Genomic DNA, 17752 nt, shown 5'->3' with positions numbered 1-17752 from the left:
TCAATCCGAATCGTAGTCCGCTTGCTTGAGGTGCAGACACGACGGCTCCCCCTAAGCCTTCCGCGCAAACCCAAATTCTGTTGTCTGCGATGGATGACCAGGCCAATTTGGACAAGGAGCGTTGGGAAAGCATTCATGAAAACTTCGATTTGCTGTTTGCCAAAGTAGAAGAGGTTGACCGAATGCAACACAAATTGGAGGCCAAAGTGGATATCTCGGCGTCTGTACTAGATCAGATGATTAAGGATCAGCAAACATTGGCCAAACAGATTGAGACCACAGGACAGGCAGTGGCTCAGTTGACAATTCGACAGATGCGTATTGAAGAGGAGATACAAGGTAGTACAGCTTCTTCTGAAACTTCCACCATACCACCTTTCCGACCAAGTCGCCAGGGTACTTCTCGCGGTGGGCCGCAGGGTCGCAATCCGTTTGCACACAACCGGGATCATCAGCCTGATCGCTCTCTACCCAAGGGGTTTGCACCCAAGATGAATTTTCCTCGATTTAATGGCAAGAACCCACGGATTTGGAAGGATAAATGCCAGGACTACTTCCAGCTGATGAACATTCCTGAGTCAATGTGGGCTACTGCAGCTTCGTTGCACATGGACGACAACGCAGAAAAATGGTTGCAAGTTTACAAGTTGAAACATGGTTTGGGCACATGGACTGAACTCATGACAGCAGTTGAGCAGAAATTTGGAGCCTATGATTATCAACATGCTATTGATGAATTGCTGGAGCTACATCAAACTGGTACAGTAGAGGAGTATGTTTCTGAGTTTGAAGCCTTACAATATCAGGTTGCTATGCATGATCTAGGCATGGGTGATACTTACTTTGTCTCACAGTTTATCAAAGGGTTAAAACCATAAATCAAATATTCAGTCCAGGGCCAAGTTCCAGGAACAATGGAAAAAGCTGTGATGTTGGCTAAAATACAACAATCCATTCAGGATAAGACCAAGCATGCAGGGTCTAGATTTCATCTGCCTTTCAAACAAGCCTCTACTACTTCTGCTAAATATGATCAATCCAAATCAGCTTCACCTCTACAGCTGACAAAAGAGAGACAACTCAGAGATTATTGCAGAACAAACAACCTGTGCTTTTATTGCAGAGAACCTTATGATGCTACACATGCTGCAAAATGTACAAAAAGGCCTAAGAATCAGGTCAATGCTTTAGTTCTCAATGATTTGGATATCACTTTAACTGATGAAGTTCTCAAACAATTAGACTTGGAAGATGCTCTAGCAGAGGAATTTTGCACCTTATCCTTGAATGCTTTGGCTGGAACTGAGCATGGAGAAGCCATGAAGCTAAGATCCTTGGTGAAAAACAAAGTGTTTCTGCTCTTAGTTGACAGTGGCAGCTCACACTCCTTTGTCAGTTCCACATTCTTGCAGAGGGTGGGTATTGTACCAGTACCAGCTCCACCAAAACAGGTGAGAGTGGCCAATGGGGATATACTGATTTCTGATAAGTGTGTACCTGACTTAGCATGGTGGATTCAAGGGCATTCTTTTATTACTTACATGAGAGTTTTAGATATGCCTGCATATGATGCTATTTTGGGTTTTGATTGGCTGAGTGCCCACAGTCCCATTACTCATCATTGGGACACCAAGACTATGTCATTTGACCACAAAGGTGTATCTGTTACTTTGCAAGGGGTCCAGACTTCGCATAAGACACTGGAAGAGTTATCTGTTGACAGACTACAGAAATGGATGGTGGGCAATGATGTTTGGGCTCTGGCTGTAGTGGATGTGTTCCCATCAGAGCCTGCTCCTGAAGCTATCCCTGACAAAGTGCAACAGTTGTTGACTGAATACCAAGATGTTTTTGCTGAACCAAAGGGCCTTCCTCCAGAGAGACAGTATGACCATGCCATCCCAGTATTGCCTCATGCCATCCCTGTCAATTGCAAACCTTACAGGTACTCTCCTTTGCACAAGGATGAAATTGAGAGACAAGTGAGAGAATTATTGGCTGCTGGACTCATTACCACTAGCACTAGTCCCTATGCTTCTCCAGTACTGCTAGTCCAAAAGAAAGATGGCAGTTGGAGGTTTTGTGTAGACTATAGACGCCTGAATGACATTACCATCAAGAATAGATTTCCTATGCCCTTAGTAGATGAGATCTTAGATGAACTAGCAGGCACCAGTTATTTCTCTAAATTGGACATGAGATCAGGGTACCACCAGGTCAGAATGAAGAAGGGAGAGGAACCCAAGACAGCTTTCAAAACACATCATGGACATTTTGAGTTCAGGGTGATGCCTTTTGGCCTCACCAATGCTCCAGCAACATTTCAGTGTATCATGAATGTCGGTACCCCAGGACTGGGGTACCCCTTCTTGCTGTATCTAGGCAAGAGCCTTGTAGTTATCCTTGACTACGTCCAAACAGCCGGACCCCTGTGGTCCGGAGTCCTGATCTCTCGGCGACGGTTCCGGACCTGCCTCACGACTGGGAAAGGTCCAGGAACGACGCGTGTCCCGGAAGAGGCGGGCAGCCCGAACAGCCGGGGCTCCGGACCTCCCGAGGGGTCCGGACCCCCGCGGAAGCCCCGGACCCCTCATAGGGTCCCGGACCCCTTGTATGGTAACCGGACCACTCGCTAAGGGAAGAAGTCGACGCCCTGCCTCGGGGTGGTCCGGAGCGACACGTGTCTACAAGCACGACATTTCAAGGCCGCTTGGTCTCCATACTAAGCCTCACCCACCACTGCATTTATTGTGGTAGGTGGACACCCGCATTGATGCGGTGGAAGCCAAGGCGATTCTTTGACCAGGAGGCACTATTGATCGCGTGTTACCAAGATAGTGGAGCCGCAGGCGCCGCCCACGCCGCGCCTGCCAAGTCTGCCATAACAGATGGATACGACGGCTCGGCTTCACCCATTATGACGCCTACATAATAGCCTCCACAGGCTACGCCGCAAGCTACGCTCCCCCAACGGACACCTTGGTGACGGGACAAGAGAAGACCACTGTAGCGCTAGCAGAGCGTATCGGGGGAAAGATCCGTAACCACTGTACCCATCTGAATACTCTGCGTAGTATGCTGCGCAGTCACGTTGGGCCCACCTGTCGGGGCCCCAACGTCCTATGTATCCGCCCCCTTGGTCTATAAAAGGGGGCGCCCGCTAGAAGGAAGACTCAGGCTGGGGAGAACCAAGGCCCGGCAGAGGATATACTCAAACTCAACAGAGATCAAAACTTCTCCCAGTGGACGTAGGGTATTACGCTCCGGCGGCCCGAACCACTCTAGATCGTGTGTTCTTGTGTGCCTATCTCAGAGCAAGATCAGCCCAATCGCCTAGTACCTCCCCGAGCAGTCCCTCTCTGGGAATAGGCGGGTGCGCTCCGCCACCCGGCTGTGGGTACCCTAGAAATCCCACGACAATGAATGACATCCTGAGTCCATTTCTAAGGAAGTTTGTGTTGGTATTCTTAGATGACATTCTGGTATACAGCAAGTGTTCTTTTGCTCAGCATCAGTTAGAGTACTTGGGACACATCATCTATGTGATCGGCATTTGTTTTAATTTACCAGTGATATCGTCTGTAGTGGGACCGGGAAGTCAGTCTGGACTCGCGCATATAGGCCGAGCTCCTTTGTATCGTGGACGATTATTCATCTTCTTGAGAAACAAGTTGCGGGGCTCGGGGTTCGCCGCCCGTCCCCTCTCCCGTCTCTGTGCTACTGGATCCTCTCACGCCCCGGCGATCGCCGGCGGCCACGGGTCGTGACACGCGGCAACGAAGCAGGTACCCATCTTTCTTCCTCCTTGTTCTGTTCTCTACCAGACGCAGTTCTCGGCCAGCCCTGCGTGATCTCGGTAAGTGGAGCAAGAGCCTCAGCATCGGTGTGGACGACCTGGTCGGCCAATGCCTGTGCAAAGAAATCAAGAACCGAGATGTTTAGGATTCGGACAGCCTCCGGATCTCAAGAAGTAAGCGCTCACCGCATCTGACTCTGTTCATAGTTAGATCTTGGTTTGCTAATTGCTCCGCTATTTTGTGCTGATTTGGGTTCGGCTCTTGTGCCGTCGCAGGTACATGGACAAGAAGCTTCAGAGTAAGTGAGAATCTCTTGATTCCAAACCCTAAATCACAAAAAATTAACTGTGGTCCTGCTTCCAAGTTCCTCGTGTACATCCAGTTTCCTTTGATTGTACGGAAGAACGTGCGTGTCAAGTCTGTTTTAGTCTGGTAGTGGTGATTAGGCATGTACCCGATCTTTAGTAGATCGACTAACTATACCTCTAGCAGCATTTCGATAGTTGCTTCAATGGCTCATTTAATCGCACTGTTTTAGAAATTATCGCTCGTTGTTAGCTTAGCCGAACCAAATTTTGTTTTGTTTATCCTGGTGTTACACTAGCATCATTGCTTTTGAGCTGAAATATCAAAGCTATGGAGATTGTTTGATATGCTTTTGGTATTCCAAATGTCCTATATGATGAACACAATATATCAAAGCTATGTATTTATCTCCAGATGAAGCTTTATGTCATAGTTACTCTGATGGGATATTCACTCGCAATTTCTTTTCATCTTTAGAATGGCATACTGTGTCAAGAGTGTTCTGATAGTTGCATTGTATTTATTGACGATTCTTTTGGTGGTCCGTAGTCATACCTATGGTGGAGTGGTAACTATTCTATTATGATCATTGTCACGTTTTCTTTTAATATTTGTGGTTTTTCCCCATTGTGATTTGTGCTGGATGGCTGCCCTGCATGAAGATGATATTATAAAAAAGCTATAGATTAATTTCAGATGAGGGTTTTATTGTCGTAGTTACTCTGGTAGGCTGCCATATCAGTATTTTTTAATTTAACCTACTTTTGTACAAATTAGTCTATTCGTTTAGGGATCAGATAGTCAATCAGGTGTGTCTTCCCAGATGATTTACTCCAAGATTTATAATTTGCCATCTGTGATTTTAAGTGTGATGTGGCACTCTCTAAGCACGAAGAACATTGTGATGTTGGCATTGAGGTAACTCTATTCCCTGGCCAATTATGTTCCCATTTCAATCACAACAACATTTGATGTGAAATCCCTACCTGCTACTTGTGATTTGTGTCCTAGGGGCACACCACAGAGAAAAAGAATCAAAGAATAAGGGAACAGAAAGGGAGGAACTGGAAGGGATGTGTGAAGGTGAACTCCTGTAGTTTTTTTTACAAATATCTGAATTATATCCTATTTTCTGTGTTGGTTCATTGGGAAAAGCTCAGGCCCTTCCTACAGCTGGTGCTCCCAATCTGAGGTAGACTGTTGAAACAAGGTGAGAGATAATTCTACTTTGTTCTTGTACGTGCCATGTACGTCTTTATGATAAAAGAACGGTCTATGCTCTACCGAATTCTTTGTGAAAAAAATGATATTGCAGAATATGTAAGTTATCTGAGATTGAAGTGAGTCAGAAATATAAATTTGGCACTTTTGTTGTAGCTTTATTAGAGTATACTTTGTAGTCATATGAACATGTCTTAAATGTGGCAAATGAAATAAATAACTACCTTCAAATCTACTTCTTGAATATGTTATCATCAATGGATGCACACATGAGTTCCAAAATAAATAGATCTGATATATTGGGTTGGAGTACATTGATAGACCCTTGCCTGTTAGAAAATTATATTAAATTATTCTTAGCTTGTTACATATAATTTAGTTCTGAATCAAACAGGTAGTTTTTTGTTCTCCTTAATGCATTGGATTACTTTAGTTGTATAGAAAGTGAAGGTATCCAAAAGATTTTAGCACCAGTAAATAGTCTTGACATGCTATAGAAAATTTTTCACGAATCATAGATAGGACTCTGGTAAGGTCAACATGCCATGTGTCCACGAGTTGGAATCGCTCCTGCTGTTCTCGCCGTTGTTTGCAAGTTACGGAGATGAGACTGAAACAGTCCCATTGAACATTTTGCAGCTTCAAATATGCAGATTCAGCAAAGTTGTGCAGGCATTGGCTACAGCTTTGGTTGGCCTTGTGGCCTGAAGGCAAGAGGCATTGAGGAAGATGCAAGTTCTGAGCTGTTGTGATGCTAGAGAGCCGAGCACGATGGATATAAGGAGGGGGTGTTTTTGTCCTTTTTTTTGCCATATAAAAGCAAAATAATATTACATGAAGAATAGTGGATCATATGTATTTTCCAGTGTCACCTGAATCTCCTTGCATGTTATTTTGCTTAGCTCTACGGTAGTTCAAGTTAAATAGATTCATACTAACTAGAAGATAAAAACAACTACCCTTGTGCTGCAAATACAATCGTTTGTGCATAATGGGAAATATTGTAAAAGCTGACTTGAATTTTCCTTGTATATACTATTTTAGAGTTCTGGCCTTCAGCTAAATTTCTTGCAATGCAGTATTAGTGGATGGACACACAATTTTTGTTTAAGCTAAATGCATATCTCCATTGTTATATATTATCATAATTATTTGGATACTTATAGAAGGAATTCGTTTCACCCGTAGCAACGTACGGGCACTAAGCTAGTTCTTCTAAAAATGTGAAAGACCTCACACAAGTTCTTCTAACCTACTCTTTATCACTACATGGCATTTTAAGAAAGCATGCCCGTATTCAAGGTATAATGGTATATAATACTACAACTACTCCATCAGCTGTTCCAGATCTGTCTGGAACAGTGAGGGTTTGGACAGTTGTTACTAACAAGCTAAGTTGGATGAGCTTACAGGATGAGCACCATATTGAGGCTGATCTTATTGAGGCTGATCTGACTCTCACTGATTACTACATCATTCAACCCTTTCCAATGACAAGCTATTAATTAATTCTTAGATACAATCAGGGATCACGGATATTCTTCAAAGTTAGCATTAAATATATTGTTTTCACATAAACTAAAGACAGGGATAACTAATTCATACTACAAGGCAGGTCTGGAACACCCACAGAAGAAGCTACCAGTAACGGTGTCCAAATCTCACAATCAATTGCACCAAGTTGCAATTTGTTTATTATATGCAAAATTACTCATATATTTATGCATGGTGTTGAAGTAGAAATGTATAATTGTGAAAAGATTCTAGAATATTAGAGAGTGTACATGAACCATGGTTACATGCTTCTTGGTAAAATATGAAATACTCAAGAAATTAGATACTTGTATTGTTAGATAAATATGGAGAAAATTCTAAAGTTACATATTTTGTAAAGAAGTGTGTAGAAGATGAACACATGACAAAACCATATGAGTCATGAAGTCCTACAAATAGGGGTGCTTCCTTACCCTCTTGTCATACCATGTCATAAGAGGTCTTAAGTAAGAGATGGCAAGGTTGTCATGTATTGTAGTAATGTAATGGTATTGTCGGTACCACAGGACTGGGGTACCCCTCTTGCTGTGTCTAGGCAAGAGTCTCGTAGTTATCCTTAACTACGCCCTGACGGCCGAGCAGCCGGACCCCTGTGGTTCGGAGCCCTACTCTCCCGACAAACGGCCTCGGACCCGCTCCCCGCTTGAGGAGGGTCCGGTGACGCCACATGTCCCGGAGGAGGTAGCCCTCAGCCAAAACTGCTGGGGGCCCCGGACCTCCCAGGGAGTTCCGGACCCCCGCCGGGTCCCGGACCCCATATACTATCCGGACCCCTCAGAAGAGAGGAACCGACGCCCACTGGAAGACTCGCCTACCTACCGCATCCAATACGGTAGGCGGAAGAACGCTCTGCCACAGCAGAGCCCGAGGCGGCTTTTGCCAGGTTGCACTGTTGGTCGCGTGTTACCAAGGCGCACATTGCAGTCTCTAGCGCCGCCTACGCCGCGTATGTCAGTCTACTATGCCAGTTGGACATGACGGCTCGGTTTCGCCCATGATGGCGCCTGCACGGTAGCCTTGACAGACTACGCCGCAAGCTACATTGCCCCAACAGGTGCCTCGCCGATGGGACAAATAAAAACCCCCTCGGTCAGAGAGTCTGCAGGGCAATGAAGCATATCCGAGAAGAGATTCTCCACCACTGTAGCTCCATTGAAGCCTTCTGAGCAGTATATTATACATCCACGTTAGACCCACCTGTCGGGGTCTGAACGCCTATGCATGCGTCCCCTTGGTCTATAAAAGGGAGACGCTCGCTAGAGGAAGGGGATTCAAGCCCGGCGGGGGCAGAGAATACACTCATTCATACTAAGTACAATACACCACACAGTGGACGTAGGGTATTACGCCCCGGCGGCCCGAACCACTCTAAATATATGTGTTCTTGCGTTCTTGCCCCCGAGCTAGATCGGCCTAATAGCTTGGCACTTCCCAGAGTACTCCCCCTCAGGGAATAGGCGGGTGCGTTCCGCCACCCGGCTGTGGGTACCCCCAAAAAGCCCACGACATTTGGCGCCATCCGTGGGGAGGTGCAAGCGTTGGCTAGATCTCCAGGCTTCTGAGGCTGAGCTCATCCTCTGCAACGGCCACGAGAAGATGAAGAGAGGCATGGCGCCACCTACGCCGCATACCACTGCGCCCAGGTAGCGGTGACCTCGGTGCGGCGGCGCACGACAGCAACGTCTGCTGTGCGTCGCCGTGCACCGCCACTGTGACACCTCAGAGCCAGCGCGGTGGCGCGCAGCGGAGACGCCGTTGTACGTCACCCTACAACACCTCTGTGTCGGTTCAAGGTTTTCTCTCAAGCAACCACCAGGACTCCCCTGCGGTGACATGGCGTCAGCTCAAGGCTTTCTCTCAATGTGAAGCCTGGAGCCGACCGCTGTGGCCCAGGGAAAGTCTACTGCCATCTCCTCCCTCGCCAGGACCGAGTCTCCCTCGGTGCTGATGCAGACAGGATCCTGCCACCCGGCGCGGGGGCCTAATGCCAGCACCAAGGTCGAGCCGGCGAACGACCGCCCTTCTCCACACTCTGTGCTCATCCAAATGAGCACCCAGCTCGTGATGAGCAATCATCAGGCTGGCTTCCGGCGGCAGACGGCGGCGGCTGGGCCACTCCCATTCAAAGCCAAAGAATTCGTCTCCATGCTACCTAGGCATATGACAGTTCTTAGGCAGGGAAGGGCCCCCCGAGCTCCCGAGATGATGCTAGATGATGCAGTTCAGGCACGTCCAGGATGCCTTCGCCTCCGACGACTGTGGTGAACTCAAGGTGGCGATTCCACTCTGGTTGGGAATGTGCATGCCTTACAAAAGGCGGCTGTAGGTTACCCCTAGATAGGACTAGGAGAGCACATCCTTGTAATAATATGGCACCTACGTGTGGTCCGGAGCGGTAAAGGTCCGCCCTTGTAAACCCGATCTTTGGCTTCATCGCACAAACAGGCAACGCCAGCAAGTGGTCTAAGAGCGGTAGAGGTCCAGCCTCGTAATCCCGACCTCTGATGTACACCACGATAACCACAATAAAGGAAAATTGCTTTCTCAAGTCTTATCTGAACTTTACCTTAGTTACACTTATCCGTTTTGGTTTAACTGTGTCTTTCTCCCAAACGGAGTTTTTTCTTTAGTTACTAACGATCCAAGTTGAGTTGCTGGCTTGCGGTCAGCTGTGGACACCCCTTTTAGCTGGAAGGCAATTCGGACCCCTAGGGACATACTCAGGAGAAGTGGTGCCCGTATCCTGGGGTAGAGAAGCTCCGCGTAGCTTAGCCTGGTAATGTACCCTAAGCCTACGTACTTCACTGCCCTGTTACGAGTCCCCTAGTATCCGAGACTGCTGTCCCTAGAGGTCCCGGGCTCCTTTCTGGTATAAGACCTGGTTTCCTACACATTGCTGCAAGGACCGGTGGCATAATTCATGGGATCGTCAGCAACGACTCAAGTCCACTCCGGTGGCCCGCTCCAGCGGAGACCGCTCGCCACGGTCGACTCAAGTCCACTCCGGTGGCCCGCTCCGGGGGAGACCGCTCGCCACGGTCGACTGAAGTCCACTCCGGTGGCCCGCTCCGGCGGAGACTGCTCGCCACGGTCGACTGAAGTCCACTCCGGTGGCCCACTCCGGCGGAGACCGCTCGCCACGGTCGACTCAAGTCCACTCCGGTGGCCCGCTCCGGCGGAGACCGCTCACCACGGTCGACTCAAGTCCACTCCGGTGGCCCGCTCCGGCGGAGACCACTCGCCACGGTCGACTGAAGTCCACTCCGGTGGCCCGCTCCGGCGGAGACCGCTCGCCACGGTCGACTCAAGTCCACTCCAGTGGCCCGCTCCGGCGGAGACTGCTCACTACGGTCGCCAGGAGCCAGGTCCAGGGAAGTGTTTCTCGCTCCCTGAGCTGTCCGAGGTCCGTGTAGCCGCTTGGCATTGGTTCCATAACCCAAGCATACACCTTCGCCGCCCTATGGAAAGCACTCTAGTACCTGAACCTGGCAACAGGTGTTCCGGCCTCCAAGGGGTCCGGAGCACACCAACACAGCCAAGTTGCGTGGAAACACATCACGATAGTGGCCCCACCCGAAGGTTCGTACCTCTCCCGAGGTGGGCCCGGGGGCCACTGTCGGTACCCCAGGACTGGGGTACCCCCTCTTGCTGTGTCTAGGCAAGAGTCTCGTAGTTATCCTTAACTACGCCCTGACGGCCGAGCAGCCGGACCCCTGTGGTCCGGAGTCCTACTCTCCCGACAAACGGCCTCGGACCCGCTCCCCGCTTGAGGAGGGTTCGGTGACGCCACATGTCCCGGAGGAGGTAGCCCTCAGCCAAAACTGCTGGGGGCCCCGGACCTCCCAGGGAGTTCCGGACCCCCGCCGGGTCCCGGACCCCATATACTATCCGGACCCCTCAGCAGAGAGGAACCGACGCCCCGCCTGGGGCTGGTCCGGAGCCGCCACGTGTCTGTGGGTGCGGGCACGCGCGCGGGACCGCATGGCTTCCACTGGAAGACTCGCCTGCCTACCGCATTCAATACGGTAGGCGGAAGAACGTTTTGCCACAGCAGAGCCCGAGGCGGCTTTTGCCAGGTTGCACTATTGGTCGCGTGTTACCAAGGCGCACAGTGCAGTCTCTAGCGCCGCCCACGCCGCGTATGTCAGTCTACTATGCCAGTTGGACATGACGGCTCGGTTTCGCCCATGATGGCGCCTGCACGGTAGCCTTGACGGACTACGCCGCAAGCTACATTGCCCCAACGGGCGCCTCGCCGATGGGACAAATAAAAACCCCCTCGGTCAGAGAGTCTACAGGGCAATGAAGCGTATCCGAGAAGAGATTATCCACCGCTGTAGCTCCATTGAAGCCTTCTGAGCAGTATATTATACATCCACGTTAGACCCACCTGTCGGGGTCTGAACGCATGTGTATGCGTCCCCTTGGTCTATAAAAGGGAGACACTCGCTAGAGGAAGGGGATTCAAGCCTGGCGGGGGCAGAGGATACACTCATTCATACTAAGTGCAATACACCACACAGTGGACGTAGGGTATTACGCTCCGGCTGCCCGAACCACTCTAAATCTGTGTGTTCTTGCGTTCTTGTCCCCTAGCTAGATCGGCCTAATAGCTTGGCACTTCCCCGAGTACTCCCCCTCAGGGAATAGGCGGGTGCGTTCCGCCACCCGGCTGTGGGTACCCCAAAAAGCCCACGACAGGTATGGTAGCTACATAAAAAGTGCAAGGATCTTGTGTTATATTAAGTTACGGTCAATAAAGAATTGAGTTCTCCTATAGAATTGGTTAAAGTCGCCAATTTCTCCGCACATTGTATTTATAGAACCACTAAATTGGTTAGCTAGGTTATAACTTGTTATAGCCCTTCTTATCCTATACAAACACCAGCCGCTAGCTATTAATTAATTCTTAGATACAATCAGGGATCACGGTCATTCTTCAAAATTAGCAGTAAATATATTGTTTCCACATAAACTAAAGACAGGGATGATTAATTCATACTACAAGGCAAGTCTCTAACACCCACAGAAAAAGCTACCAGTAACGGTGTCCAAATCTCACAATCAATTGCACCAAGCTGCACCAAGGAGAGAGCCCTTATTGTTGGTGGTGGTGGTCCTCCTCCTCCTTCTCCCTCGAGCCTCAGTGGTCCTGCGCCTCGCGTAAACCGTGGAGGTTTGGGACTTAACCGCACTGCGCTCCTCCTCGATGACTGTATGCGAATCAGGATCAGCATTAGAAATTCCTGGGCCCAATGGCGATAGAAGGCGCCACCAGCAGAAGCAGTTGCAGCGAGATGGAGCACAAAAGGGGAGGCTGACTAACTGGCGGCGGACGAAGGCATGGGCGCAGGCGCGGGTAGGGGCTGGAGTCCGGTTCTTCTAGGTTTGATTGATGTTGCGGTCCTAGGAAGGAGGAGGTTGGTGACGTCCCTGAGCGGCGGCGCCGGTTCTTCTAGGTTTGATTGAGGTCGCGGTCTCAGGAAGGAGGAGGTTGGTGACGTCCCTGAGCGGCGCCACCGGCTTCCGCTGGCGCTTGATGGCGGCCGGCTTCCACAAGAAAATAAAGGATAACATAGCAAACTAAGACACGCCAGGCACTCTCAAAGCCGTCTGCCTAAGTTCGATCTCCTTCAGAATGCAATTGAAAAGGTGTTGTTATTGTTTTGCCTTCAAAAACTCTCGTATTTCTTTCCTTCCAAATGTTCCACATTGTGTACATGAGCAAGGCCACAACATGTCGCCGCTGGTTTTTTGGGATTGGCTGCAACGAAGAAGTCCATCAAAGCTCTAACTCCACCCCTTTCTCCGACCTCCTGACAAGATTATTCAAGACTTGCATCAAGTGCCAAACTTCCCGTGGAAAGACACAATCAAGACATAGGTGGGCTGCAGTTCCTGCTTCCTGATCGCAAAGGGGACAGTTTGGATCACACGGCCAAGCTCGCCTGATAAGCTCGCCTGCCAAGTTTGATTGCGCGCTCTGGTGCGTATGCCTAATTGCTTTATACAAGCCAAGGTACGTACCCCCCCCCCCCCCCCCTTTATCATCAGGTAATGTAATACAAATATATACCACACTTATTACAGTAGCAGTTCTGTCCTGTGTTGCTTACTGTCCCTTGACGCGGTTCCACGTGAACACCACGGAACTCGGCACATATATACAGAACACACGGACACTGATGGACGGAGCCGTACGCCAACGTATAACACGAACTAGACATGTACACACACGCACGATGTCAAGATGGCACCGCCGATATATCTCTTTCCATCATCTTCGTCCCACCAGCCGGCGGCCAGCAGGCTCTGAATTCACCCGAACATGTAGCTGGTCTCCAGCGCCCTGAACACGGTGGGCTCCTCCTCCATGGCCTCCACCACCTCCGGCGCCGCGTGCACGTACACCACCCACTCGCCGTCCCCGCGCGCGCTCGGCATTGGCATCACGTACCCGGCGCCCCCCGGCCAGGGGAAGTGGTACGATGCAAACGCCGGCCGGCCCCACCCGAAGTCCACCTCCCCCACGTGGAGCCGCGTCCCCGACGACACCACGCAAGCCGTCGCGCCCTCGCCGCCGGCTCCGCGCCCCAGGTACGCCCTCGCCACCGTCGCCTCCGGCCGCCGCGCCTCCACCCAGTCCACCAGCTCGCGGAAGTGCTCCCCCGTCGCCGCCTCCGCCACCCACCGGTGCACGTCGCGCGCCACGTCCGCGAGCGCCGCGCCGCGCAGGGCGTCCGCGCCCATCTCGCCGTAGGGGATGCTCAGCACGTTGCCGAAGTAGCCCCGCATGGCGCCGTCGCCGCGGAGGCGGGCGCGCCCGTCCACGACCACGCCCATGCAGCACGACCCGATCCCGCGGCGCGACGCCGCCAGGGCGTGCAGCCGCCACAGGTGCGCCGTGAACGCCTCCAGCTTCGTGCGCCCGGGCCCCGCCGCCGCCTGCAGCGCCGCGACGTCGGCGGCGGCCACGCGGTAGATGCGGTTGGAGGCGGTGGTATCCGGCAGTGCCGGCACGCGGCAGACGGGGACGAAGAGGCGGTCCGCGAGGGTGCCGGTGCACGGCGGCGCTGGATTGCGAGGCGCGAGGAACGAGCGGCGGAAGGAAGGGGCCGGCGGCGCGGGGCTGCCCCGGGCGGCTGCGGCCCACGCGACGAGGAACATGTTGAAGGAGTAGGCGTCGCAGACGCGGTGGTCGAAGGTGCAGCCGACGACGGCGCCGCCGCACCTGAACTTTGTCACCTGCGTGCATGTGCTAGCAGAACAGTGATGAATGATGATGTCATGATGATTGCTAGTTCATGTAGTACTACATGTTCAAACAGAACAGCTATGAATGATGATGTCACTTTAGCTACAGTTCATGAATAGTACTACTCCCTCCCTCTCAAATTATTAAAAAACAAAACGATTAATAATTTGGAAAGAAGGCGAAGTACTTAGCAACAAACTGTTAGAAATTAGTCGGATGCATAAGCATCTCTCTACGAATGTAGATCGGAAGTCAAACTATAGCACTGTTACCATAAATCTCTTTGTTAAACCATCTTCAAATTATGTCGTAATGTATGAGACTGTAATTTAGACAAGATCAATGTACTTGCCTTAAATCACTTGGAAATTAAACTTACAAAACCGTCTCAAATGTCACTCAACCAAATCTGTCCGTTTTCACTGCTATAGAGCTATTATCGCTGTAGTCTTTGTCAAAATAGGATACTTTCACATGATTAGCATCCTGTGCTGACGTGATATTGTACTTTTGGAGCGAGGCTTATACCAAAAATACCATCAACAAAAACTTAAGATAAATATGCTAGATTTTGCTCTCTCTACTCCTTTATTTTTGCATTACGACAGAGTTCTAGTGTTGTTTTTTATTATATTATCTATAAATATTATTTATAAATAATTCCGTTCCCACCAAAAGTTGAACCTAGGACATGAGGACTGCAACTGGAGCCATCTAACAAGTCAGCTAGAGGTTTGTTTGCTAATAACTTAGTCTAGTTAGCTAGTCAGAAAATGTTTTGCGCACCGTGGACGATCCTAGCTACAAACCAAACAGGGTGACCTGAATTTTTGAAATCATTGTAGCACAAGTCATTATATTACCTCAGTGGAAAAAAGAATATACTATACCTAATGTGTACGCGAACAGATGCAAAGCCTTGTGTGCTAATAATATTTAGAAGTTGGTAGGATAATTGATGAAGCATGAAAGTGGCATACGTACCAATGCAAACTAGAAAATTCCATTGTCGTGGTCTCAAGGAAAATAAGGTTTCCATGCAAAGGGGAAACATAACACGAAGCGATGATGCATGGCATGACATACTGCGGCTAAAAAAAAATTTGTATAGTTGAAGGTTTCCATGTAAGTAGTTGACTGCCCCATGGAATCTGTCCAAAAAGCTGTGAAAGATCCACCTTTTTTATCTTTGGTGAAGTTTGGGTCGAAATGAATCTTCGACTCTTCGTGCGTGTTGGTGATCCACAAAATTCTGTAACACCGTACGTCATCTTGGTAACCTACCTGCTGCTAGCGCATGCAGGTATATTAAGCAGGTGCACTGCATGCACGCGTAGTACATTCTTGCCACGTCAGTACGGTTTCTCGTGTAGATCCTATCTTAGTCGGCAACTCTGTTCGTAGATGGAGCTGTGCACTGGGATCAAGCATCTGCATCGTTTACTATCAACTATCAAGTGCATACACATGCTCCATCTACGCACGAGAATCATCGTGCATACATGATCAGACGGTCGAATTCTATTTTTCCAAGTAGTTTTGTTGCATGTTTTTTTATGAGAAAAGTTTTGTGCATGTTTGTAATGATCGTCGTGCATGTTTAGATTGTTTGCGTCGATGCTTCATTGGCTTATTTACTTTTTTTCTAGAGACGGGAGAAATGAATGGGTCGGACCTGCACGGACATTACGCCGGCCTTCTTCTTGGGCACGAGGTGCTCGACGCTCTCGTCGGGGCGGCCCAGCCGCAGGTCCCGCATCACGGCGCCGCCGCCGGCGCTGGCCTCCGCGACGTCCACCCCGCGGCCGCTGCACAGCAGCTCCGGCTCGCCCGCCGCGTTGGCCACCACCTCCCCGGCCAGCGGGTAGTACGCCACCAGCGTCTTGGCCAGCGCCGCCTTGAGGACCGCGGCGGCGCTGCCGCCGGGGGCCGCGTAGCAGAAGAAGACGCCGACGTCGATGGGCGGCAGGATGAGGTCCAGGTTCGACAGCGGCAGGCGGTGCTCCTGCACCGGCAGCGCCGGCGCCACCGTCGTCACGGCCGTGATCTTCACCGCGCCGGCGCCGTCGGTGGTGCCTTCCTTGACCATGTTGATGCGAGTGCGCGCGAGAGAGATCGAGCGGAGAGGGAGGTGGAGCACTTGCTTTGGTTTCAACTGCGGATGCCACGGGGTGGATTTATATAGCAGAGGTAGGTGCTATATAGTCTGCTATAGATACAGGCACGCAGGCATGGCATGTACACTTGTGCAATTGTAAGTTGTAACAGAGTGCGTGCTTATTAAATGTCACATCTGCATTGGGAACGCGCGCCGGATTAAACCTCTGAAAGTCAAGAACCGATGACGTGCCTGCTCTATTGCCCTCATCGATCAGAATTTGAATATGAACAGAGGAGGCGATCAAATATACTACATGATCTAAGAGAAAGTTGTTTACACGGCAACAGCGTGTGCGATTTCTCATGCAAGACCAGTACTGCGCAGGAAGGTCGCATGCATCGGCTGTGGGAGAAATTTCAAATGGAATGCAATTAACAACCGCCCATCTTATCTTATTATTTGGCCAACAAACGGAGCATCTACGTTCGCTCTCAAGATCTAGAAATTCCCACGTTAATCGGAGAAAAATAGAAAAATAAAAATTATCCATCACTGCCGTTACGATAAAAATTAGCCTAAAATATCCCTGTGTCTAATTAAAAATCACCCACCAATGCCATTATAAAAAATTAAATATAAAATATCATTTAGCTATGTATCAGTTACAAATATATACTATTAATAAAAACTAAAGCTAACAACAATCAATTAAAATAAAATATAAATAAGAATAATTATCTGCATAATATTATTAAAGCTCAACAAATCAAATTATTATTATAGGTAGATCATAGTTGAATTGTTTTAATCAACAATAAGACATAATTTACGATAATGAACAAGATGATGTATGGTAAAAAAATAGTATAACATTTAAGTGAGGATACAACGACATGCAATTTTTTGAATTTTCAATACTAGCCACGCAAATGCGCGGGCTATATGTCTAGTTTCAATGAAAATAGCTGGGAGAACATACTCGTATTTCGCTAGTGCATTACTCTGTTCCGCGTCTTATATGTGACTGTGAGTCTCAGCAATTCTATTGCAGCATGCCCAGCATCACAAAAGCACACGCTATCCGATCTACCAACTCGATCAGTCAATCTCCCTCTCTCTCTCTCTCAAATCTTGGCAAAATCTTCTCACAGAATCTTGGCGCGCGCAGTTCTTCTCACCAATGCAATTCAGAAATTAATTAGGGAAGGCCCTGTACGTACGTGTGGCATGCATCCAGAGAACAGGACACGTATATTCAGTACATACGTACATACACATGTAGTACAGTATCATATATGCATTGCGTTCAGACTTGTCCCAGGTCCAGGCGAATATGGAGATCGAACCAGTACTGACGACGAAGCGACCAAGCTAGAGATGCATGCATGGCTAGCTGGATCTGTTTTTGAAAGCGCCAAGGCCTATAATGGTCTCTGTTTTTATCTTCACTCCTACTGAACATCTTATCGTCCGTGTTTCTTCTCTCCTCTCCATATTTGATCAACTGAACCAACAATC

The 17752-nt window shown here is 49.4% G+C and overlaps 1 protein-coding gene and 1 long non-coding RNA gene across 4 annotated transcripts; one reads left to right on the top strand and one right to left on the bottom strand.

Annotated features, from left to right (window-relative positions):
- The first annotated feature begins 3661 nt into the window (after positions 1-3661).
- Positions 3662-6388, top strand: LOC120641718. Of its 3 annotated transcripts, XR_005662369.1 has the most exons (4): positions 3662-3970; positions 4073-5021; positions 5115-5313; positions 5964-6388. It is a non-coding gene; the product is annotated as an uncharacterized LOC120641718 (long non-coding RNA). The 3 variants fall into 3 exon arrangements; XR_005662368.1 differs by having other exon boundaries at positions 4073-5313; XR_005662370.1 differs by having other exon boundaries at positions 3677-3785; positions 4073-5313.
- A 6463-nt stretch (positions 6389-12851) lies between these two features.
- Positions 12852-16288, bottom strand: LOC120641717 (coniferyl alcohol acyltransferase-like). Its single transcript, XM_039917938.1, has 2 exons — positions 15809-16288; positions 12852-14123 (listed from the first exon to the last, which is right to left on the bottom strand). Exons 1-2 carry the CDS (start codon positions 16220-16222, stop codon positions 13197-13199), a joined length of 1341 nt encoding a protein of 446 aa, XP_039773872.1. The 5' UTR covers positions 16223-16288; the 3' UTR covers positions 12852-13196.
- Between the last annotated feature and the right edge of the window lie 1464 nt (positions 16289-17752).

The sequence above is a fragment of the Panicum virgatum genome, chromosome 7K, assembly GCF_016808335.1.
Source record: "Panicum virgatum strain AP13 chromosome 7K, P.virgatum_v5, whole genome shotgun sequence".
Taxonomy (NCBI): domain Eukaryota; kingdom Viridiplantae; phylum Streptophyta; class Magnoliopsida; order Poales; family Poaceae; genus Panicum; species Panicum virgatum.
This window is presented reverse-complemented; position numbering and strand designations above follow the sequence as displayed.